This window comes from Bufo gargarizans, chromosome 6 (assembly GCF_014858855.1).
Source record: "Bufo gargarizans isolate SCDJY-AF-19 chromosome 6, ASM1485885v1, whole genome shotgun sequence".
NCBI classification, from domain to species: domain Eukaryota; kingdom Metazoa; phylum Chordata; class Amphibia; order Anura; family Bufonidae; genus Bufo; species Bufo gargarizans.
This window is the reverse complement of record NC_058085.1, coordinates 237,516,741-237,535,776: the sequence shown is the minus strand read 5'-3', so window position 1 is coordinate 237,535,776 and position 19,036 is coordinate 237,516,741. Positions and strand designations below refer to the sequence as shown.

General features: G+C 42.1%; 1 protein-coding gene across 1 annotated transcript in view; it reads left to right on the top strand.

Annotated features, from left to right (window-relative positions):
* The window catches only part of LOC122941339 (gastrula zinc finger protein XlCGF26.1-like), a 67,637-nt gene that overhangs the window by 11,318 nt on the left and 37,283 nt on the right, over positions 1–19,036 (top strand). Inside the window, exons 2-3 of the mRNA XM_044298483.1 lie at positions 17,001–17,116; positions 17,229–17,363. Coding sequence (XP_044154418.1) covers positions 17,039–17,116; positions 17,229–17,363 — 213 coding nt within the window. The 5' untranslated portion in view covers positions 17,001–17,038. The remainder of the gene's footprint in view (positions 1–17,000; positions 17,117–17,228; positions 17,364–19,036) is intronic.

Below are 19,036 nucleotides of genomic sequence, written 5' to 3'. Positions count from 1 at the left end.
ACAGGCAGGAAGCTGTATGAGTAATACACACTGTACTACACAAACAGCCAATGCATTCCAATACAGAAGAATTGAAATGCATTGCAAAGGGGATCAGACCTCCAAAAGTTGAAGTCCCAAAGTGGGACAAAAAAGAAAGTGAAAAAAAAGTTTCCCCCAAAAATATAAAAAGTTTCAAGTAAAAAAAAAGCAAAAAATGTTATTTTGCCCAAATAAAGTAAAAAAATGAATTGTTAAAAATAGGGAAAAAAGAAAAGTAGACATATTTGGTATCGTCGCGTTCGTATCGACTGGCTCTATAAACATATCACATGACCTAACCCCTCAGATAAACACCTGTGCTAAATAAAATAAAAAATTGTCACCTTACATCACTAAAAGTACAACACCAATCGATCAAAAAGGTGTATGCCCGCCAAAATAGTACCAATCTAACCATCACCTCATCCCGCAAAACATGAGCTCCTACCTAGAACAATCTCCCCCCAAAAAAAATATATGTCTCAGAATGTGGAGACACTAAAACATCATTTTTTTTGTTTCAAAAATGATATTATTGTGTAAAACTTAAATAAAATAAAAAAGTATACATATTAGGTATCGCCGCATCCGTAAGAACCTGCTCTATAAATATCTCACACCTAACCCCTCAGGTCAACACCGTAAAAAAATAAAAACTGTATAAAAAAGCAATTTTTTGTCACCTTACACTACAAATAGTGTAATAGCAAGCGATCAAAAAGTCATATGCACCCTATAATAGTGCCAATCAAACCGTCATCTCATTCCGCTCAAATCATACCCTACCTAAGATAATCACCCAAAAACTGAAAAAACTATGGCTCTCAGACTATGGAGACACTAAAACATTATTATTTTTTGTTTCAAAAATGAAATCATTGTGTAAAACTTACATAAACAAAAAAAAGTTGACATATTAGGTATCGCCACATCAGTACTAACCTGCTCTATAAAAATACCACATGACCTTAGACCTCAGGTGAATACCGTAAAAAATAAAAAACTGTGTAAAAAAAGCCATTTTTGTCACCTTACATCACAAAAAGTGTAATAGCAAGCGATCAAAAATTCATATGCACCCTATAATAGTACTAATAAAACCGTCATCTCATTCCGAAAAAATGAGCCCCTACACAAGACAGTCGCCCAAAAATAAATAAAACTACGTCTTTCAAAAATGCTTTGTTATGTAAAACTTAAACAAACAACAACAAAAAGTTGTCATATTTGGTATTGTCGCGTCCGTAACAACCTGCTCTATAAAAATACGACATGATCTAACCTGTCAGGTGAATGTTGTAAATAACAAAAAATAAAACCGGTGCCAAAGCAGCTATTTCTTGTTACCTTGCCTCACAAAGTGTAATGTAGAGCAACCAAAAATTATATGTACCATAAAATAGTACCAACCAAACTGCCACCTTATCCCGTAGTTTCCAAAATAGGGTCACTTTTTTGGAGTTTCTACTCTAGGGGTGGCTTCAAATGGGACATGGTGTCAAAAGAAACAGTCCAGAAAAATCTGCCTTCCAAAAACCGTATGGCGTTCCTTTCCTTCTGCGCAATGCCGTGTGCCCGTACAGCAGTTTACCACTGACCACATATGGGGTATTTCTGTAAACTACAGAATCAGGGCCATAAATATTGCGTTTTGTTTGGCTGTTAATCCTTGCTTTGTAACGGGAAAAAATGGATTAAAATTGAAAATCTGGCAAAAAAGGGAAATTCAGAAATGTTATCTTTATTTTCCATTAATTCTTGTGGAACGCCTAAAGGGTTAGCAAAGTCTGTAAAATAAGTTTTGAATACCTTGAGGGTTGTAGTTTGTAAAATGGGGTCATTTTTGGGTGATTTCTATTATGTAAGTCTCACAAAGTGACTTCAGTCCTGAACTGGTCCTGAAAAAGTGGGTTTTGGAAATTCTTCTAACGTCCCCAAAAAATGAAATGGCATTTATAAAATGAGACATATGGGGAATGTAAAGTAATAACTTTTGGAGGTATTACTATCTATCATAAAAGTAGAGAAATAGAAATTTGCAAATTTGTCAAAATTTTGGGTACATTTTGAATTGTTTTATAAATACTTTTTTTTTTTTTTTTACTCAATTTTACCACTGTCATGAAGTACAATACGTGACAAGAAAACAATCTCAGAATGGCTTGGATAAGTAAAAGTGTTTTAAAGTTATCACCACATAAAGTGACTCTTGTCAAATTTGCAAAAAATGGCCTTAAGGTGAAAAATGGTAGGGGCCTGAAGGGGTTAAGGGGAAACATGTAAATGTGTTGGAATGGCCTAGTCAAAGCCCAGATCTCAATCCAATAGTAAATCTGTGGTCAGACTTAAATATTGCTGTTTACAAGCGCAAACCATCCAACTTGAAGGAGCTGGAGCAGTTTTCAAAGGAGGAATGGGCAAAAATTTTAGTGGTAAGATGTGGCAAGCACATAGACACTTATCCAAAGCGACTTGGAGCTGTGATTGCCGCAAACGGTGTCTCTACAAAGTATTGACTTTAGGGGGGTAAATAGTTATGCACATTGACTTTTTCTGTTATTTTGTCCTATTTGTTGTTTGCTTCACAATGAAAAAAAAAACATCTTAGGCCTCGTTCACATCAGCGTTCAGCCTTTCCGTTCTCCTGCTCCGTTATAGGAGCGGACTTTTGTCTCCGCTCCAAAATCATTTTCTGAGCGTAAACCTAACGGACCCCATTATAGTCTATGGGGTCCGTAGGCTCCGCTCGCCTCAGTTATGTGCCCAATCCGTTCTTTCCGTTCTCCTGCTCCTATAACGGAGCAGGAGAACGGAAAGGCTGAACGCTGGTGTGAACTCAGCCTTAGAAGTTGTGGGCATGTTCTGTAAATTAAATGATGCAAATCCTCAAACAATCCATGGTAATTCCAGGTTGTGAGGCACCAAAATACAAAAAAAGTCAAGGGGGTGAATACTTTTGCAAGTTAGTGTAAATGGCCCATACAAACTTTATGGTGTTCCATGTAAAATCCCCTCAAAAGACAAGGGAACACTGTCTCCACCTAGAGAAGAAAGTGTTTCGTTTCCAGAGGTGTCAAGGCTTCTGTACTGTAAGAACTATAAATCTATGGAATAGTCTACCTTGGGACAGATGAAATTAAATAACATTTTTTAATAACTTTTTTGTACTAATTTTGAGCTAAAAATATATTTTTTAAGTTGGTCTTCATTAAAAATCTTAAACCTCCCCCTGTCTCTGTGACTTGAGTTGCTCTAGTAGCAGGCTCTACATTTTCAATTTGTTATCGCTGCCCACCTAAACACTCATTATAGCTCAATTCTCATCTTAATAACAAGAATGTGGCTACAGTTTTCAAACCAGCCCCTGGATCTGAATACTTTTGTAATTGCATGTAGTTTTGTTTAGCCTCTGAGTTATTTAAGAAATTGTATCTGTATAGCGCCACCTGCTCTTTGTTCTTCCTCTGGATCAACTTGCAGGATAACAGGCTGAACTGGATGGACAGATTTTTTTACATTAATCGTGGGATAACCCCTTTAAATAAATGTGTATGTTCTTTTAGTAATTTAGAAATAATGTTTATTAGATAACCAGCACAAAGTGAAAGTACCAAACAGTTAACGCTTTATGACAGAACGGCTCAAATATTTTTAATAAAGACCAATTGAAAAAATATTTTTAGCCCAAAATTAGTAAAATGCAATCATAAAAGAATTGCCCCTGAAGGTGTACGTAGCCTGTGGAATTCAGATAACACATGGACCAAACAGTGATTCTTCACAGAAATCTTCACGGATGAACCACTGACCATCAGTTCACTGATGTCATCACGGACATGTATAAGAGACCTAAAGCCTCTTTCTAATGGCTGATAGCAAGCTTCTTTGTGTTCTGGATGGTAAACATGGACTAGTTTTAAAATGGATTCCACATGAATGGGTCTGTTTTTCCTGCAGACTCAATAAATCAGTCTTGCAGTAAAAAGCACAAAAGAACATGATGTGATTTTCTCATCATGGACCATTGATTCGTGAAGACAGTCGTCCATCTGAAGATACCTATTCAGGTGAATGGGTCACTGTTCAGTCTGGGTGCTGTCTGTTCTAAAGCACAGCACCATTACAGATACATAGCCCGAGTGAAATTATCTTATGATTTTCTTTGGCATTCTTTGACACCTTCTGCCACTGATTCAGTGTAATTATAGATTTTCCTAGCTATTGTAACGGAAAATTTTGATTTTATTGAAGACGGGGCGAAAATTGTGCAGAACTTTCTTTTACTACTCTTTCAAAACAGGTAATCAGTATGTAAATGAGGAATACAGGTAACCAATCAGTGAGCATCTCAGTGGATATAAGGTGAGGAGAGCCTAGACTCCGCCTCTTTCTTGATGACGACCAGAGAACTAGTGGATCCGGCTTGAAGTAATCGGAATATGGCAGCAATGGAATAAACGTAGGTCTGGATGATAGAAGACTGGCATAACAGGAACTTCTGAGGATGGATGAGATGAAGTATCCAAGATGTTCTAGTATGCTGTGGAGACCGAATATATACAGTCAGGGTTGGGTTAATAGGGAGGGACAATGTTCGCCTCCTGTCTTCAATATAATCTATATTTTCCGTTACAATAGCTAGGAAAATCTTCAATTTTATTGCAACAGGAGGCTCACATTGTGCAAGTTTAAAGCTAAATAGTACATAAAAACCATGATAATAATATTGGTTTACAAAATGGGCATAAGACATTAGAGTCAGGTTTGAAATAAAACTTTTTAAAAGTGGACTCTGAAGACCAGTCTGCGGCCTTCAGAATATCAGAGAGGGAGCCTCATTTTTGGAAGGCTTTAGTCGATACTGCCCCTCGGACTGAATGGGCACCAAAGATTGATGTATTAATCCTGGCCATTTGCATGGTAAGTAACCCACCTGGATAGTGTAGGGGAAGATACTGGAAGATGTGGTTTATGAAAGGAGATAAGAAGTTGTGAAGATTGAGGGGTGCGTAGACGTTGGGTCATAAGTTCATATGCCTTTAGACAACGGACAACACATAGTTTATCATGGAAAGGCAAAGCTGGGTAGAAGAACGTGTGTAGGTTGGTTTTGGTTTGTCTAACAATACGGAAGGTTACTCTGTTAGGGGTAAAGGATCTATGAGTGATGTTCAAAGCTCTGACTTCTGACACTCTCTTGATGGAGATGAGACATAAGAGAGCCGTGAGTTTAAAGGAAAGTAGTTTTAGGGGTAGATGTTTGTTGTCCTCCCAAGATAATAAGAGGTTTAGAAGGGGCTAACATCCCAAGTGGAGTGGTATCTAGATTCAGGAGGTTTCCTAAAAGGTATGCCCTTCATAAGTCTGCAGAACCTTGGGTGTTTACCAACAGGGATGGCGTTAACGGAGGCATGTTCCGTTGATATCTCAGAATGGTAAAGGTTTATGGTCCTATAGGTCTTCCTGAATTCAAAGGATGCAGATAAAAAGTTTAAGATATGGCTAATAAATGCATGAACAGGATCCAAATCCCGTTGAGAGCACCAATGAAGCAAAATTTTCCAGGCTGATCTATAATCCTTTCTGGTACCTGGGGCCCATGCATCAGAGAGGATATCAAGAGTAGATTGTGAAAGGCTGTGATCGAATTCTGATTGCCTGAGATCAACCAGGCTTCTAATGATAGGAATCCCGACAAGATCAGAGGGTGACGATGACCTGAGGGATCTCGGAGAAGATCCTGGGAAAGTGGGAAAACTCTAGGGATATCTATGGCCAGACTGAGTAGTGTGGGGAACCATGTTTGAGACGGCCACCAAGGAGTGATGATTACTAATATCGATCTCTGGGAAATCATCTGAAGTAGAACTCTGGGGATTAAGGTGAAAAAGGGGAAAGCATAAAGGCGTTTCTGTGGCCAGATTTGGCGAAGAGCATCCAGAGCATCTGGATCTGGACCCCAGCTGAAGAAAATGGGTAATTGGCTGTTCAGTCGTGATGCGAATAGATTCATCTGGTGGTGGCCCCATAAACTGTTGATCTGTTGTAAGATGAGAGTATCCAATTGCCAGTCGCTGGGTTCCGAATCGGCAATCGGGAATTCCAGTCGGCAACCGAATTGACCAAATCCGGAAGGTATTCTGCTCTCAGGGTAATATCCCTCGCCAAGCAGAAATGCCAAAAATCCTTGGCAATATCGTTTAAAATCTTGGAAGTGGTGCCCTCTAATCGTTTGATGTACTGTACTGCTGCAATATTGTCCATACGCAGTAGGATGCAGCAGTGTGATCTGCCTTTCGCAATACTTTTCAGAGCGAAAGAACCCGCCAGAAGCTCCAAACAGTTGATGTGTAAGAGAGATTCTGTTTCTGAACATTTCCCTCCTGTGGAATAAGGGCCGCAACGAGCTCCACAGCCTGATTCACTGGTGTCTGATTCTAGGACCGGATCTTGTAAGGAATTGAATATCATTTTTCTATTCCAGATCTGGATGTGTTGGAGCCACCAAAGAAGATCTTCCTTGGCTTCTGAAGAGAGTAGGATTATGTTCGAATATTGTAGCCCCTCCCGTAGATGTTGTGCCTTGAGGCGTTCGAGGGCTCTGTAGTGTAATGAGGCAGGTAAGATGGCTTGTATGGAAGCTGATAACAGCACGACGATCCGCCCAATAGTGCGTAGGGATACTAGATGTTTAACACCGATCTGATTTCCTTCAGAATCAGGGAGAGTTTCCTGGTATGAAGACTCAGGAAAGCTGAGACAGTATTGATATTGAAACCTAGGAATTCAATTTTCTTGGATGGGGAAAGAATGGATTTCTTGGAGTTGATTAGAAACCCACGATTGGTCAGAAGGGATAAAGTCCATTGTAAATGAAGTCGGATTAGTGGAAGGAATTGTGCCATAATAGGATGTCGTCCAAATAGATGATTAGACGTACACCCCGGGATCTTAAGGATGAGACTACTGGTTTCATTAGTTTTGTGAAGCACCAAGGGGTGGATGATAGGCCAAATGGAAGGCAAGTAAATTGCCATTTTTTGGTTGTTCCAGAAGAATTGTAGGTAAGGTTGATGGCAACGGTGTATAGGTACAGTAAGATAGGCGTCCTTGAGGTCTATCTTTATTAGCCAATCTTGAGGGAGTAACAGGTCCCTGAGAAGATGGATTCCCTCCATCTTGAAGTGATGGTAAGTGACAAAATCGTTGAGGGTTCTTAAATTTATGACAGGTCTTTGACCACCATCTTTTTTACTAGAAAGATGTTGCTGATGGCTCCTTTTGTACAAGAGATCTTTTATCTCTGACTCTATGAGGTTCTGATCTAGAGTAGAGAAGAGTATTGGCTGAGGGGTGTGGTTTTGTGAAGTAGGGGACAGGAAATCTATCTGATAAATACTATCTTAGGTTAGGACCCATGAGTCTGAGGTTAGCGTAGCCCAAGTCTGGAAAAAATGTTTCAGTCTTCCCCCTAAAGATATATAAGGATAGTTTAGGGTAGAAAGACTTACCCGACGATGGTCTCGATCTATGGAAACCTCAATGGCCTCAAGCTCTCCATAGGCATCCTCTGGTAGGGAAGAATGGTGTAGGTATGGCAGATGATGTAGACGTGGTAGGTCTGTCTGTGTGGTAGGGGGTCTGCTGAAACTGTCTGAAGTGTGAGGTCCGGCTGGGAAAGCGGCCCCTGCCCCCAAAATTTTGGTTGACCGACTTTTTTCAAAGATGTTTTAGCTTTGTCAAGAGAGGTAAACACTCCGACAAACTTGCCTATTTCCTTGATGAGGGTGTTGTCACGGTGGGGAGTGAGAGAAACCCCCCACCGTACAGTGTAAAAGGGATATGGGTAGCAGCTAGACCAGGCTACCAAGAAAAGGGAGCTGGTCACCTCCTATAGCATCCCTAAATCTGGCCCTGTTCTCCTAACTGTATGAGCCGACCCTTAAGGTAGAAGGGCCCGTACAATGGAAACCTCAGAACCCTGAAATCCCTGAATATTCCTGAGGTTAGGAGACAGGGACAAGAGACAACCAGGTTCATCCAAGACACGGATGAACCAGAGTCTCCACAGGCCTAGCTGCAGGGAAAAGTGGACGACTGAATACAGCAACAGAGTCGGCAGGTAAGAACACCAGAAACACACTTACCTGCCGCAGCCACCACGACTAGAACCCGTGCAAAAGTACAGGTGCCCACACACCAAATAGGACACCGTACAAACAACACTACACACAGGTATCCAGCACACCTGATACTGCCTGGGCCCTATACAGCAAGGTGCACGGCAGCCCCAGGCAGCACTGCATCTCGACTTATGGTTCACCCCTCCGGAAAACCAGCCCCCTTCCGGAGGTATCAACATACCGGGTGACGTATAGCATACATGCAGGCACCAACACCAACAACAGCCCAGACATGTAACAACCAACAAAATGCTTCACACATCCAGAACATAAACCCACACCACACATACAAGTGTGGGTAAAGTTACATAAGGGAGGACATTTTATGTTCCATAAGGTGGTCCTCAAGGACTGGGCAGAAACACCCAGGCAAGGAGCAAAGCTCCAAGACCAAGCAAGGCTGTAGTAAAACTGCACCCAGCCAGCAAGCCACAGGTATATATCAAGCCCGCGGCCACACCCAGGAAACACCTTAATCCCCACTAGCAAGAAGATTAACCCCTTGATCACCAAACAACAGTAAGGCAAACCTTAAAGGGGAAGTGTAATGGTAAAGGCAGCTCTCACCTCTTCCTCTGCTAGACGAGCAAGGATACTGCACCTGGTTGCAGTTGAACAAATATTAGAAGAGAAAACATCCAGCTCTACGTCTAAGCAGGAAATACTTTTTATTAATGCGGTTAAAAATCTTCATACAGGATAGTTTCATCAACGCGTTTCAGACCATATGACAATTTTGGTCCTTTCTCATTAAAGGGGAAGTGCACATGCAAACTGCCAACAACACATTGCCACCGGCAACCAGTCTGCATGGCAACCGCGTCACGGTCAAACACCAATATGACCGTGACAGGTGTCTCCGAAGAGAAGACCCTCAGCAGAAGGATCAGGCTCTGAGTTGGCCAGGTTAGTGAGCTGTGGGTCCAGTTTCATTAAGACATTACATCTTCTTTCTGCGCTGAGGGCAGAGTTAATATTCCCAAAGAAACAAATGGCCCTTTGGTCCCAGCTGCTGAGTACTGTAGCAGCAGCTTGTTCGGAGAAGTCCAATATTTTTGTGAGAGGCCCTAGTAGGTCTAGGAGTTTATCCTGACACAATTTGAATGACCTATCAAGGCCTCTTTTTGGATTTTGTTCCCATTTTATTTAAGTATTTTGTGATAATAGGATATATTTCCGGAGTTTGGGATACTTTCTGAGGCAGGGTAGGTCTCGGACACTCCACTTTCAATTTATTTCTGGAGGATTTGTCTAGGGATTTGTTGACTCATAGAGAATTTTTTTTTTAGATTTGAGGGTGGGGACCCACTCCCCAGATCTGGGATGTTTTGTTTGGTCAGGGCTGAAAAAGGGGATACCCTGACTGTCGAGGACCAGGGAGTCCGAGAGTTGGTTAGCCGAGACTGAATCTTGAGGATTATCTAAGGAGTGATCACCACAGTAAAATGGCAATCCTTCTTCTGAATCAGTCAGACTCACTGGATCGAGATGTGGAAGAAATTTATTTGTAATAGATGTTCTTGGCCCTCTTACTGGCTGTCATAGCCCGGATATTGGTAGTCTCCTCCAGAAGGGAGGGTCTTTTGTGGTATTTATCGCCACATTTATCATTACCATCTAAATTATGCGGTTTTTCATTTGAGTTTTGACCCGTCCCCATGGTATGGGATTTTGAGATATTGGGGACTTTAGGGTCGTCACAAAACCTCCTTTTTTTTGGCAGATTTGTCTGATTTTCTGAAACCTTTGGCTAGATCCGCAACAGAATCTTCTGCGGAGAGCAAGTTATCTGAAGGGGTAAAAGGGTAAACCTGAGGAGTTCTTTGATTTACAACTAAAGAAAAGGACTTAGTAATGGAGTCTTGAACAGACACCATGGCTGATTATATAGCAACAGATACCGACCTAGATATGGATTGATCCACCATTCGTTGGATGGAATCCGTAGTTAATACTTCATAGCTAACGAACATTGGTTGACTGGTCGGGGGGTTAGGTTGTTCCTCTTAGGGATTCATGTTGCTAAATACAGTATGTGTGTATGGGTTGGGTAAGGGAGAGAAAAAATGGGAGATAAATGGAATTGTGTAGCTATAACAATAGTTACATGTATGTGTGTATATATATTGTGAGACAGTGACAGGTCTCACACGGGTTAGAGGCAAGGAAGGGGTGGATAGTTCGGTCCACACCCCTATTCCACCACAGGTGAGACCAGCTGGAAGTAATCAGGCTGGCACAAAGCACCTCCCAGGGTGTCAGCAAGGGGGGAGTGTGTTGCCTGTGGACAGAGGCCTGGAGGCTCTGTGTGGTCCAAGCCAGGAGGGCTGAGAGACCACTATTCCCCATGTGTGCTGAGACACTGGACTGGAGGCAGTGGGCGTACTGTGCTCTGTACAGCCAGGAGGCTGTGGGACATTGGCTGAGAAAGCCGCTTGTGTTCACAGGGTGTGAACAAGGACTTAGGTGAGTCAGGAAACTCTGTGTTAGTTAGAGCCTAGCCGGGCAAGTGTTTATTATTTTATGTGGATGTCACATGTGTTAGGTGAAGCTGCGACTTCATGATAACCTGTATTGGTTGGAGTGTGCACAATAAATGCACGGTTTGGACCTGAAACCTGGTGTCCTAAAGTCGTATCTGTGAGAATGACCCCCAAATAAGAGGCGATCCCTTACAATACAAATATATGTATTGATTTTATATATATATATTTTGGCAAACCTATATATGTATATCTACAGTATAGTAGCTATACTTACAAGGAAAGTAATATGAGGTAATGAATTGTGAAAAGTTGTGTAAGGAAGATGGAAAAGAAAATACATATCTATAAATACATCTAAGAGTATATATTTTTTTTAAAAAGGCAGGTATTGTGAGTAAACCGTAGGGGGGGGAGTGGAATAGGTACACTGTGACGTGACTAGCCGAGCTCCGAGGTGAGAAGCGTCAGCGCACGCAAATCACCTCACAGTTTTAGCAGAGCGCTCAAAGTCTTGCGATATCCGAGACTACGGCACTCAGCGCAAGATGGCGCCGCCGAAAGCTGGCAACAAACTGGGGGACTCACGGAATGCTATAAAAGTAAGTAGAAGAGTGGATTAAAATTCTCGGGCGCCCAGTGGAATATCGGCGGCAGAGAGGGGGAAAAGTGAAGGAGTTAAATTCACAAATATCAGTAACAATATAAGAGAAAAATCTATATGTATCCTTCTTAGTTGGGAGCAGCAAGAAAGAGGCGGGGTCTATGCTCTTCTCACCTTATATTCACTGAGATGCTCACTGATTGGTTACCTGTGTTCCTCATTTACATACTGATTACCTGTTCTGCACAATGTGAGCCTCCTGTTACAATAAAATCTATATTCAAAACGGCATCAAAAGCTTCTCATTGATTTCAGTGTAAAATAAATTGACCATGTGCATACCTTATATGCCACAAAAAGTTTTTTTCAGAAGCTGATATGAAAAACCCTATGTTACTTCTTTGAAGCAGATTTGAGGGGGTAGCAGAAAATCCTCACACAAATTTTCAGATACTGATTTTACCACTGATGTCTAAACATAGCCTTAAAGTGCATAGGGCCATAATGCAGTTTCAGCTTTTGGCCAGGAGTGCCATGGTGCAGATAAATAAAACTTAAAGGGGATGCAGTGTTAATCCTGTGCCGTGTCTGCTTTATCCTCAGGAACATAGATTCCCCACATATGCCATCACTTTTTGAGATTTAACTTCAGACATTTAGGATTAGCTACATACAGAATTGCTAGAATATAGTATAAATACACAGTCACATTGTTATCCAAAGTATCTGCCATGTGCAGCACAGACAGGAGCTAGATGTACTGGGAGTGACTCAGTAAGGCTACTTTCACACTAGCGTTCATGGGTCCGCTCGCGAGCTCTGTTTGAAGGAGCTCACGAGCGGACCCGAACGCCTCCGTCCAGCCCTGATGCAGTCTGAATGGAGCGGATCCGCTCAGACTGCATCAGTCTGGCGGCGTTCAGCCTCCGCTCCGCTCGCCTCCGCACGGACAGGCGGACAGCTGAACGCTGCTTGCAGCGTTCAGCTGTCCGCCTGGCCGTGCGGAGGCGAGCGGATCCGTTCAGACTTACAATGTAAGTCAATGGGAACGGATCCGCTTGAAGATGTCACCATATGGCTCAATCTTCAAGCGGATCCGTCCCCCATTGACTTTACATTGAAAGTCTGAACGGATCCGCTCAGGCTACTTTCACACTTAGAATTTTTTCTAAGTTATTAATGCAGACGGATCCGTACTGAACGGAGCCTCCGTCTGCATTAATATGATCGGATCCGTTCAGAACGGATCCGATCGAACGCTAGTGTGAAAGTAGCCTAAGGTGCATCAGCACTGCTTGAGGTAGTGTGGGGGAGGATCCATAGAGGGAACATGATAATCAAAGTGGTTCCACAGATTCTCAATTGGGTTTAAGTGCAGAGAATTAAAGGAGTTATCCGACAATAAGAGAATGGTGCACACATGACGCAAGGGGAGCATAGGAGGATGTTGTCCTTGGCACAAGTAGGAGCAGAACTGCCAGTCTGGGAGCCCAACAGACTGAATCCAGCATCAGGGATCAGATGAGCATCAGAGGCTGACTAGGAACTTAAAGTGGCCCTGGAAAAAAAATCTAAAAGTGGCCCCATGTTGTAAGTGGGTCCAAATTGACAAAAGGCGGGGCAACGCAAGTAATACCATAGTGCAAAATACTGTCCCATCAGAAACATACCAAACTGAAGCAGAATATATGGCCCTAAAAGCTGTCCCTCTGTGGTGGCCGTTAGTAGATGTAATATTCTGTCCTCCTCCACGTTCTCTTTATTTAAGATATGGAGCTGCGGGCCACAGCAGTTGAATTCAGTAGGGCACGTGTGGTCACTGGCTGGGTACATGAGTGCCTGATTCTCACTTCTTAAATTACTGCTAAGAGCTCATTATGTATCTAGCCAGTGGCAGAGAGGAGGGCTTGAGTGGCCCCTTGGGCATCAACCCACAGGGAAATTTCCCTGTAAGGTCTACGGCCAATCCGCCCCTGGTGAGCACCATCCTCACCCTGGGTCGGGCAGGTCTGGCCCACACGCTTACTGTCAATTAACCTTTTAAGGGACCAGGGTAGTACGTTTAAGTCTTGGTTCTTCCAACCAATGTGGAATATTTCTAGCTGTGTGACATACCACATTGTTTTGCTGGAAGATCCCATCTGCCCCACAGAAGACAATGAGCATGCATGGGTGTACGTGATCTGCAAGGATGATACCCTAATCAGTTGGGAGTGCCTTCCACATGTGTGCCACAAAAACATTCCCCAGATCATAATGCTGCCACCACCAACTTGTGTTCTTCCAGTACTGTTTGTTCTCAGATGGTTCTCGCCTGACTTGCCAATGTCCATTTGTTCGATGGAGCAAAAACATGACTCATTGGAAAAGACAACCATGGAAAATTAAACCCTTTTCTGCCAATGCAGCTTTGTTAGCAGATGTGCAGTGACCATCCGTCTGCTTCAGAGCCCCATACGCAGTAGGGTTCACTTAACTGTTTGTACCTTAGTAGCCAGTAAATTCCTCAGTGGTTGATAACGTTTAATAGCTAACTGAAAAGATGATGACAAAATTGTAAGCTTTCAAGGCTACTTGGGCCTCTTCATCAGGTGTCTCTTAAGACAGTATCTGAAGATTCAAATATTTATACACATAGGAATAATAAGGTAGATGAGACAAGTGATGTAAAGCAGATCAATGAGTGGAGGAGGAAACAAACAGTTGTAGCAGTAAGGCTACTTTCACACTTGCGTTCGGGGCTCCGCTTGTGAGTTCCATTTGAAGACTCTCACAAGCGGCCCCGAACGGATCCGTCCAGCCCTAATGCATTCTGAGTGGATGCGGATGCGCTCAGAATGCATCAGTCTGGCAGCGTTTGGGATCCGTTCTGCTCAGCAGGCGGACACCCAAACACTGCTTGCAGCGTTCGGATGTCCGCCTGGCCGTGCGGAGGCAAACGGATCCGTCCAGCCTTACAATGTAAGTCAATGGGGACGGATCCGTTTGAAATTGACACAGTATGGCTCAATTTTCAAATGGATCCGTCCCCCATTGACTTTCAATGTAAAGTCAAAACGGATCCGTTTGCACTATGGATCCGTTTGTTCATGGTAATGCAAACGGATCCGTTCTGAACGGATCTAAGCGTTTGCATTATAGGTGCAGATCCGTCTGTGCAGATACCAGACGGATCCGCTCCGAACGCAAGTGTGAAAGTAGCCTAAATTGTGCATGGGGATTATAGATAAGAAGTGTGAAAGTTTTTTTGTCCTCTAATTGATGTTCTGTCCATGAATGCAACAAACCCAAGAGATCTCAGAGCCACTTTCCTTAAGCCTTTCACCCACGGAGGTTGTTTTTTTTGCGTTTTCGTTTTGTGCTCCCTGCCTTCCCAGAGCCATAACTTTTTTATTTGTCTGTTCACATAGCTATATGAGGGCTTGTTTTTTGCCAGACAAGTTGTACTTTCCAACGCCACCATTTAATATAGCATATGATGTAGTGGGAAGCGGGGAAAAAATGGGGTGAAATTGCAAAAAAAAAGCTATTCCACCACAGTTTTAAGTTTTTTTTTATTTACGACGTTCGATGTGCAATAAAACTGACCAGTTACTTTTATTCTACAGGTCAGTATAAATCTGGCAATATCTTATATGTATTTTTTTTTTTGCGTTTTGATAGTGATAAAAAAAATCAAAATCAGTTTTATTTTTTTGTCGCCATATTTTGACCCCTATAACTTTTTTGTAATTATGTGTACGGAGCTAATTTTTTGCGGGGCGATCTGAACTTTTCATTGATACCATTCTGGGGTGTGTATGACTTTTTGATCACTTTTAATTGAATTTGTTTGTAGAAAATGAAGCAACTAAAATCGGCTATTTGGATGCTTTTTTCCGTTTTTCTGTTTGCTGTATGGGGAATATATTTTCACATTTTTATACTATGGGAGTTTTTGCACATCGCGACACCCATGATGTGTATTTTTTTAATTTTTTAGTTTTTTCATTTTGAGAAAAGGGGGGTGATTTGAATTTTTTTATTTTTTATTTATTTATTTTAAACTTTTTTTTTTTTTAACTTTTTTATGGTTCCCAAAGGGAACTATAATGATCAATCGTCTGATTATCTGATTGTTATTATCATAGACTCCGATGCACTTGCATTGGAATCTATGATGATTTTGCTACTTTCCTATGGATTCCTATTACAGGCAAGGGCTCCATAGGAAGTACTATGCAGCAGCCTCCTGTCAGGGGCTGCTGCACACAAGCTCCGGCTCCTCTGATCGCCACAAGGGAGAGCCGGAGCATAACCGAAAGCGCGCCACCCGCGGCTATGGTCCCCACAGCGCACGTGATCGTGCACCATGTTTAAAAACCGGACCAATGACGTAAGAGATTGTAGATGGACATAAATCCATGAGACCCGTTCATTCGTGATCTGAGTGTGTCAAAGGTTATCATGAACTTTTGTATTCCTAGATTCTCCTGTCCCACTGTGATTTAAAATTCCTCTTTAATATCAATACTTTTATGTCTGTGATGTTGTGGTCATCGCTGCAAAAGTGTTTAGATACAAGCAAATCTTTCCTTCTTTTATTGTGTGGCGATGAGACGTCATTCTTGTTCTGAGTTTTTGCCCAGTTTCACCGACATAGAGACCTCCAGTAGGATATTTGGTACATACAATCAAATGGACCACATTTGACATGGTGCAGGTGAACGTACCTGGGATTTTGTAGTCCTGATATGTATTGGGGACCTGAACCCTGTCAGTGGTCATTATGTATGGACAGGTTTTACATTAGGTCTGTTTGCCGGGGAATGTTCTTGTTGTCATTGAGAGGACAGTGCGCTTCTGACAATAATGTTTTGAGATTAGGGCTTTCTGTAGCACAGGAGTGGGGGATCTTTCATAGAATTTTTAGATTTGGGTTGTAGGTGACTACTTGAGGTACCCAATGATATTCTTGTTTTGTTTTGTATTTAAGGAGCTCACTCCTTGGTAATCTGGTGTTTCTGGCAATTTGGTTTTCAACTGTAGTTGGATGGTATCCTTGAGTCAAATATGTATTTCTGAGGTTTCCAAGGTGCACTGATTAAGCTGGAGTGAAATTGAGAGAACTGACCTACCTCTAACCAAATTTACTATTGCTGTAGATTATTATTATGAGTCTCAGAATATGGCGATGTAAAAACAAATGATTTTTCTTTTTTTTTTAATTGTTATAATTGTGCAAAGTAATAAAATATAAATCTGTACATATTTTGTATCAATATTATTATACCGATCCATAAAATAAAGGTGACATGTTATTTATGCTGCATGGTAAATGGCAAAAAAATATAAAACACAGAAAAGGAAAGGCAGGATTACCTCAAAATAGTTCTGTAGAAAAATACAACTCATTCTACAGAAAACATGTTCTAATTCAGCTACATTGATGTAAAAGTAAAAAAAACGTATGTCTCTTTGTGACATTGAAAAAAAAAAAACTACAAAGATGCCTGGTCCTTAAGACCCAGACAGGTCTTATCTTAATTATGTTAATCTGTATTTATTTTAATATTTAGTCAATTATCATCTTTATCTGTGTACATTGAGGGAGACTGGAGAGAAATGGTAAACCAGACCTGATTGACTGAGGCAGTGAAGCAGTTATTGTCCTAGTGGACAATAAATAGAACATTTAAAATGCTCTTCCTTACTCTTTTGGTTCTTTAGGCAAGAGTATTATTTGTTTCCTGCCTTAACTGTTAAGGATGGACAAGAACAGAAAACATATGGCTGAGCGAATATTAAAGCTCACCCTAGAGATCATCTACCTACTGACTGAAGAGGTGAGGAAATTATGTCATATGTCATGGCTTGTATCTCTTAATATAACAAGGACATAACTGGAGAGGTGAATGGAATGTATACAGTGATATCATTGTCTTTCTCCATGCGCAGGATTACATAGTAGTGCAGAAGTCAACTGAGGATCCTATAACAGTGTCTCCACCTCACTCGCTGATACATGAGAGAAACCGCTATCAGGAGATCCTGGACCTCACCAACAAAATTACTGAGCTGCTAACTAGAGAGGTGAGCACTGCTGGGAATTCTGGGAGGGAGGGTTCTGGATGATATCTGCGTATAGAATCAAGTGAAAGCATACGTGGGTTAGCATCCGGCCTAAAAGTTTATCAAAAGCTTGTCTGGCAGAAAATAAAGTCCAACAACAGCAATGTTTTCTTCAGAAAAAAACTAAGAATATATGGTAAGCTTTTTTGCTTAGACAAGTTTCACATAGTACTAAATTCACTGGACAGAGGGTAGTTTACGTTCCACTCTCTGAATAAATGTCACTGAATGAAGTAACGTTGTAAAGAAATTATAAAATCACCTTTATTAAATATTATTAAAATACAAGGAGGGACAACACAAATTCTACCTAATTGATGAACGACTATCCACAAATGAGAGACCAGTTCAGAAATGAGTCTGATACACTGTGTCGCTGAAAATCAGTGTGACTGGCTGCTCACATGTGGAACAACGAGTCAACCATATACACCACTTAGGACTATGACCATACCCTAGGCATTGACAAGTGGTGGTTGTTGCTCCTCTAATAAACCAGTCCGGCTAAAAAAGGCTCAACACCACTAGCTAGATGTGGTCACAATATTACCTGCTGGTGCAAGCGGCTTGATGCGCTGACATATGGGCTGCAATTCTGGCTATTGGTGCCCTACCAAAAGAGACTCTCTGCCCTATGTCCTAGAGGAGGTTGATAAACATCTGCTCAGATCCTAGTATGCATTACAGTGACGGGATGCAGCCAGTATCTTTGATGTGGGCACGAACAGGGGTGTATCCTTCACAAGGCAAACAAGGCATTTGCCTAGGGCGGCACTTGCCAATGGGGCAGCAAAATGCCTTGTTTGCTTAGTGATAGTTACACAATATGCAAAAAAATTTTTTTGCCCCTTGTCCGATCCTTCACTATGCGAGCAGCATCACCGGCGCCACATAGTGAAGGAGTTGAAAGACTTACTTCCTCCTCCTGAGTTCCTCCCGACCTCCCCTGCCTTTTGCATCCGCGCGTTAGGGGGGTGCCCGAGTTTAGTCTCGCCTAGGGCAGCACAAAACCAAGATACACCACTGGGCACGAATCAATCTCCCATTAAGTGTCTGGCATATTGGCCCCCAACCCTGCTCTACGCGTTTCACCCTAAGTCTGGATCCTCAGGAGCATTTAAATATCTGGGCTGCAGACATACAATCAAGAACTCCAACCGCCTCATGTTCTGAGGTTGGCGGCAGCTGCGCTAGAATGGCCGTACGCGGCTGCTGAGATGCTCAAGTTATGAGGAGGAGGCCCCTCCCCTAGATTGGATTAAGCCCCTGGGTCGGCCAATGGCGTGAAGGGGGGGAGCTAACCACAGCTCAGCCCCGCCCACACTGCCCGCCCACTGAACGGAGCGATACCAGCCGGAGTGTCAAGACACTCCAAAGATAACCGGGGACCAAACGGCGGTATTTCATATTGTGGCAGCACGGCAAAGATGGTAATCGAGGCAAGTTAAGTAAACAAAAAAGAGGAAATTCAGTCTATGCACTGAAGTTACGACAGCAGATTTGCTACTGTCACTACAGTCATATTAGGACAGCGATGCTTCAAAATTATGAGGATTTATCCATACAGACAAATGAGTTTAGGAGGATAACTAGGGCATATGTAAATCCATAGGGAAGTTGAGAAACCTCGGATC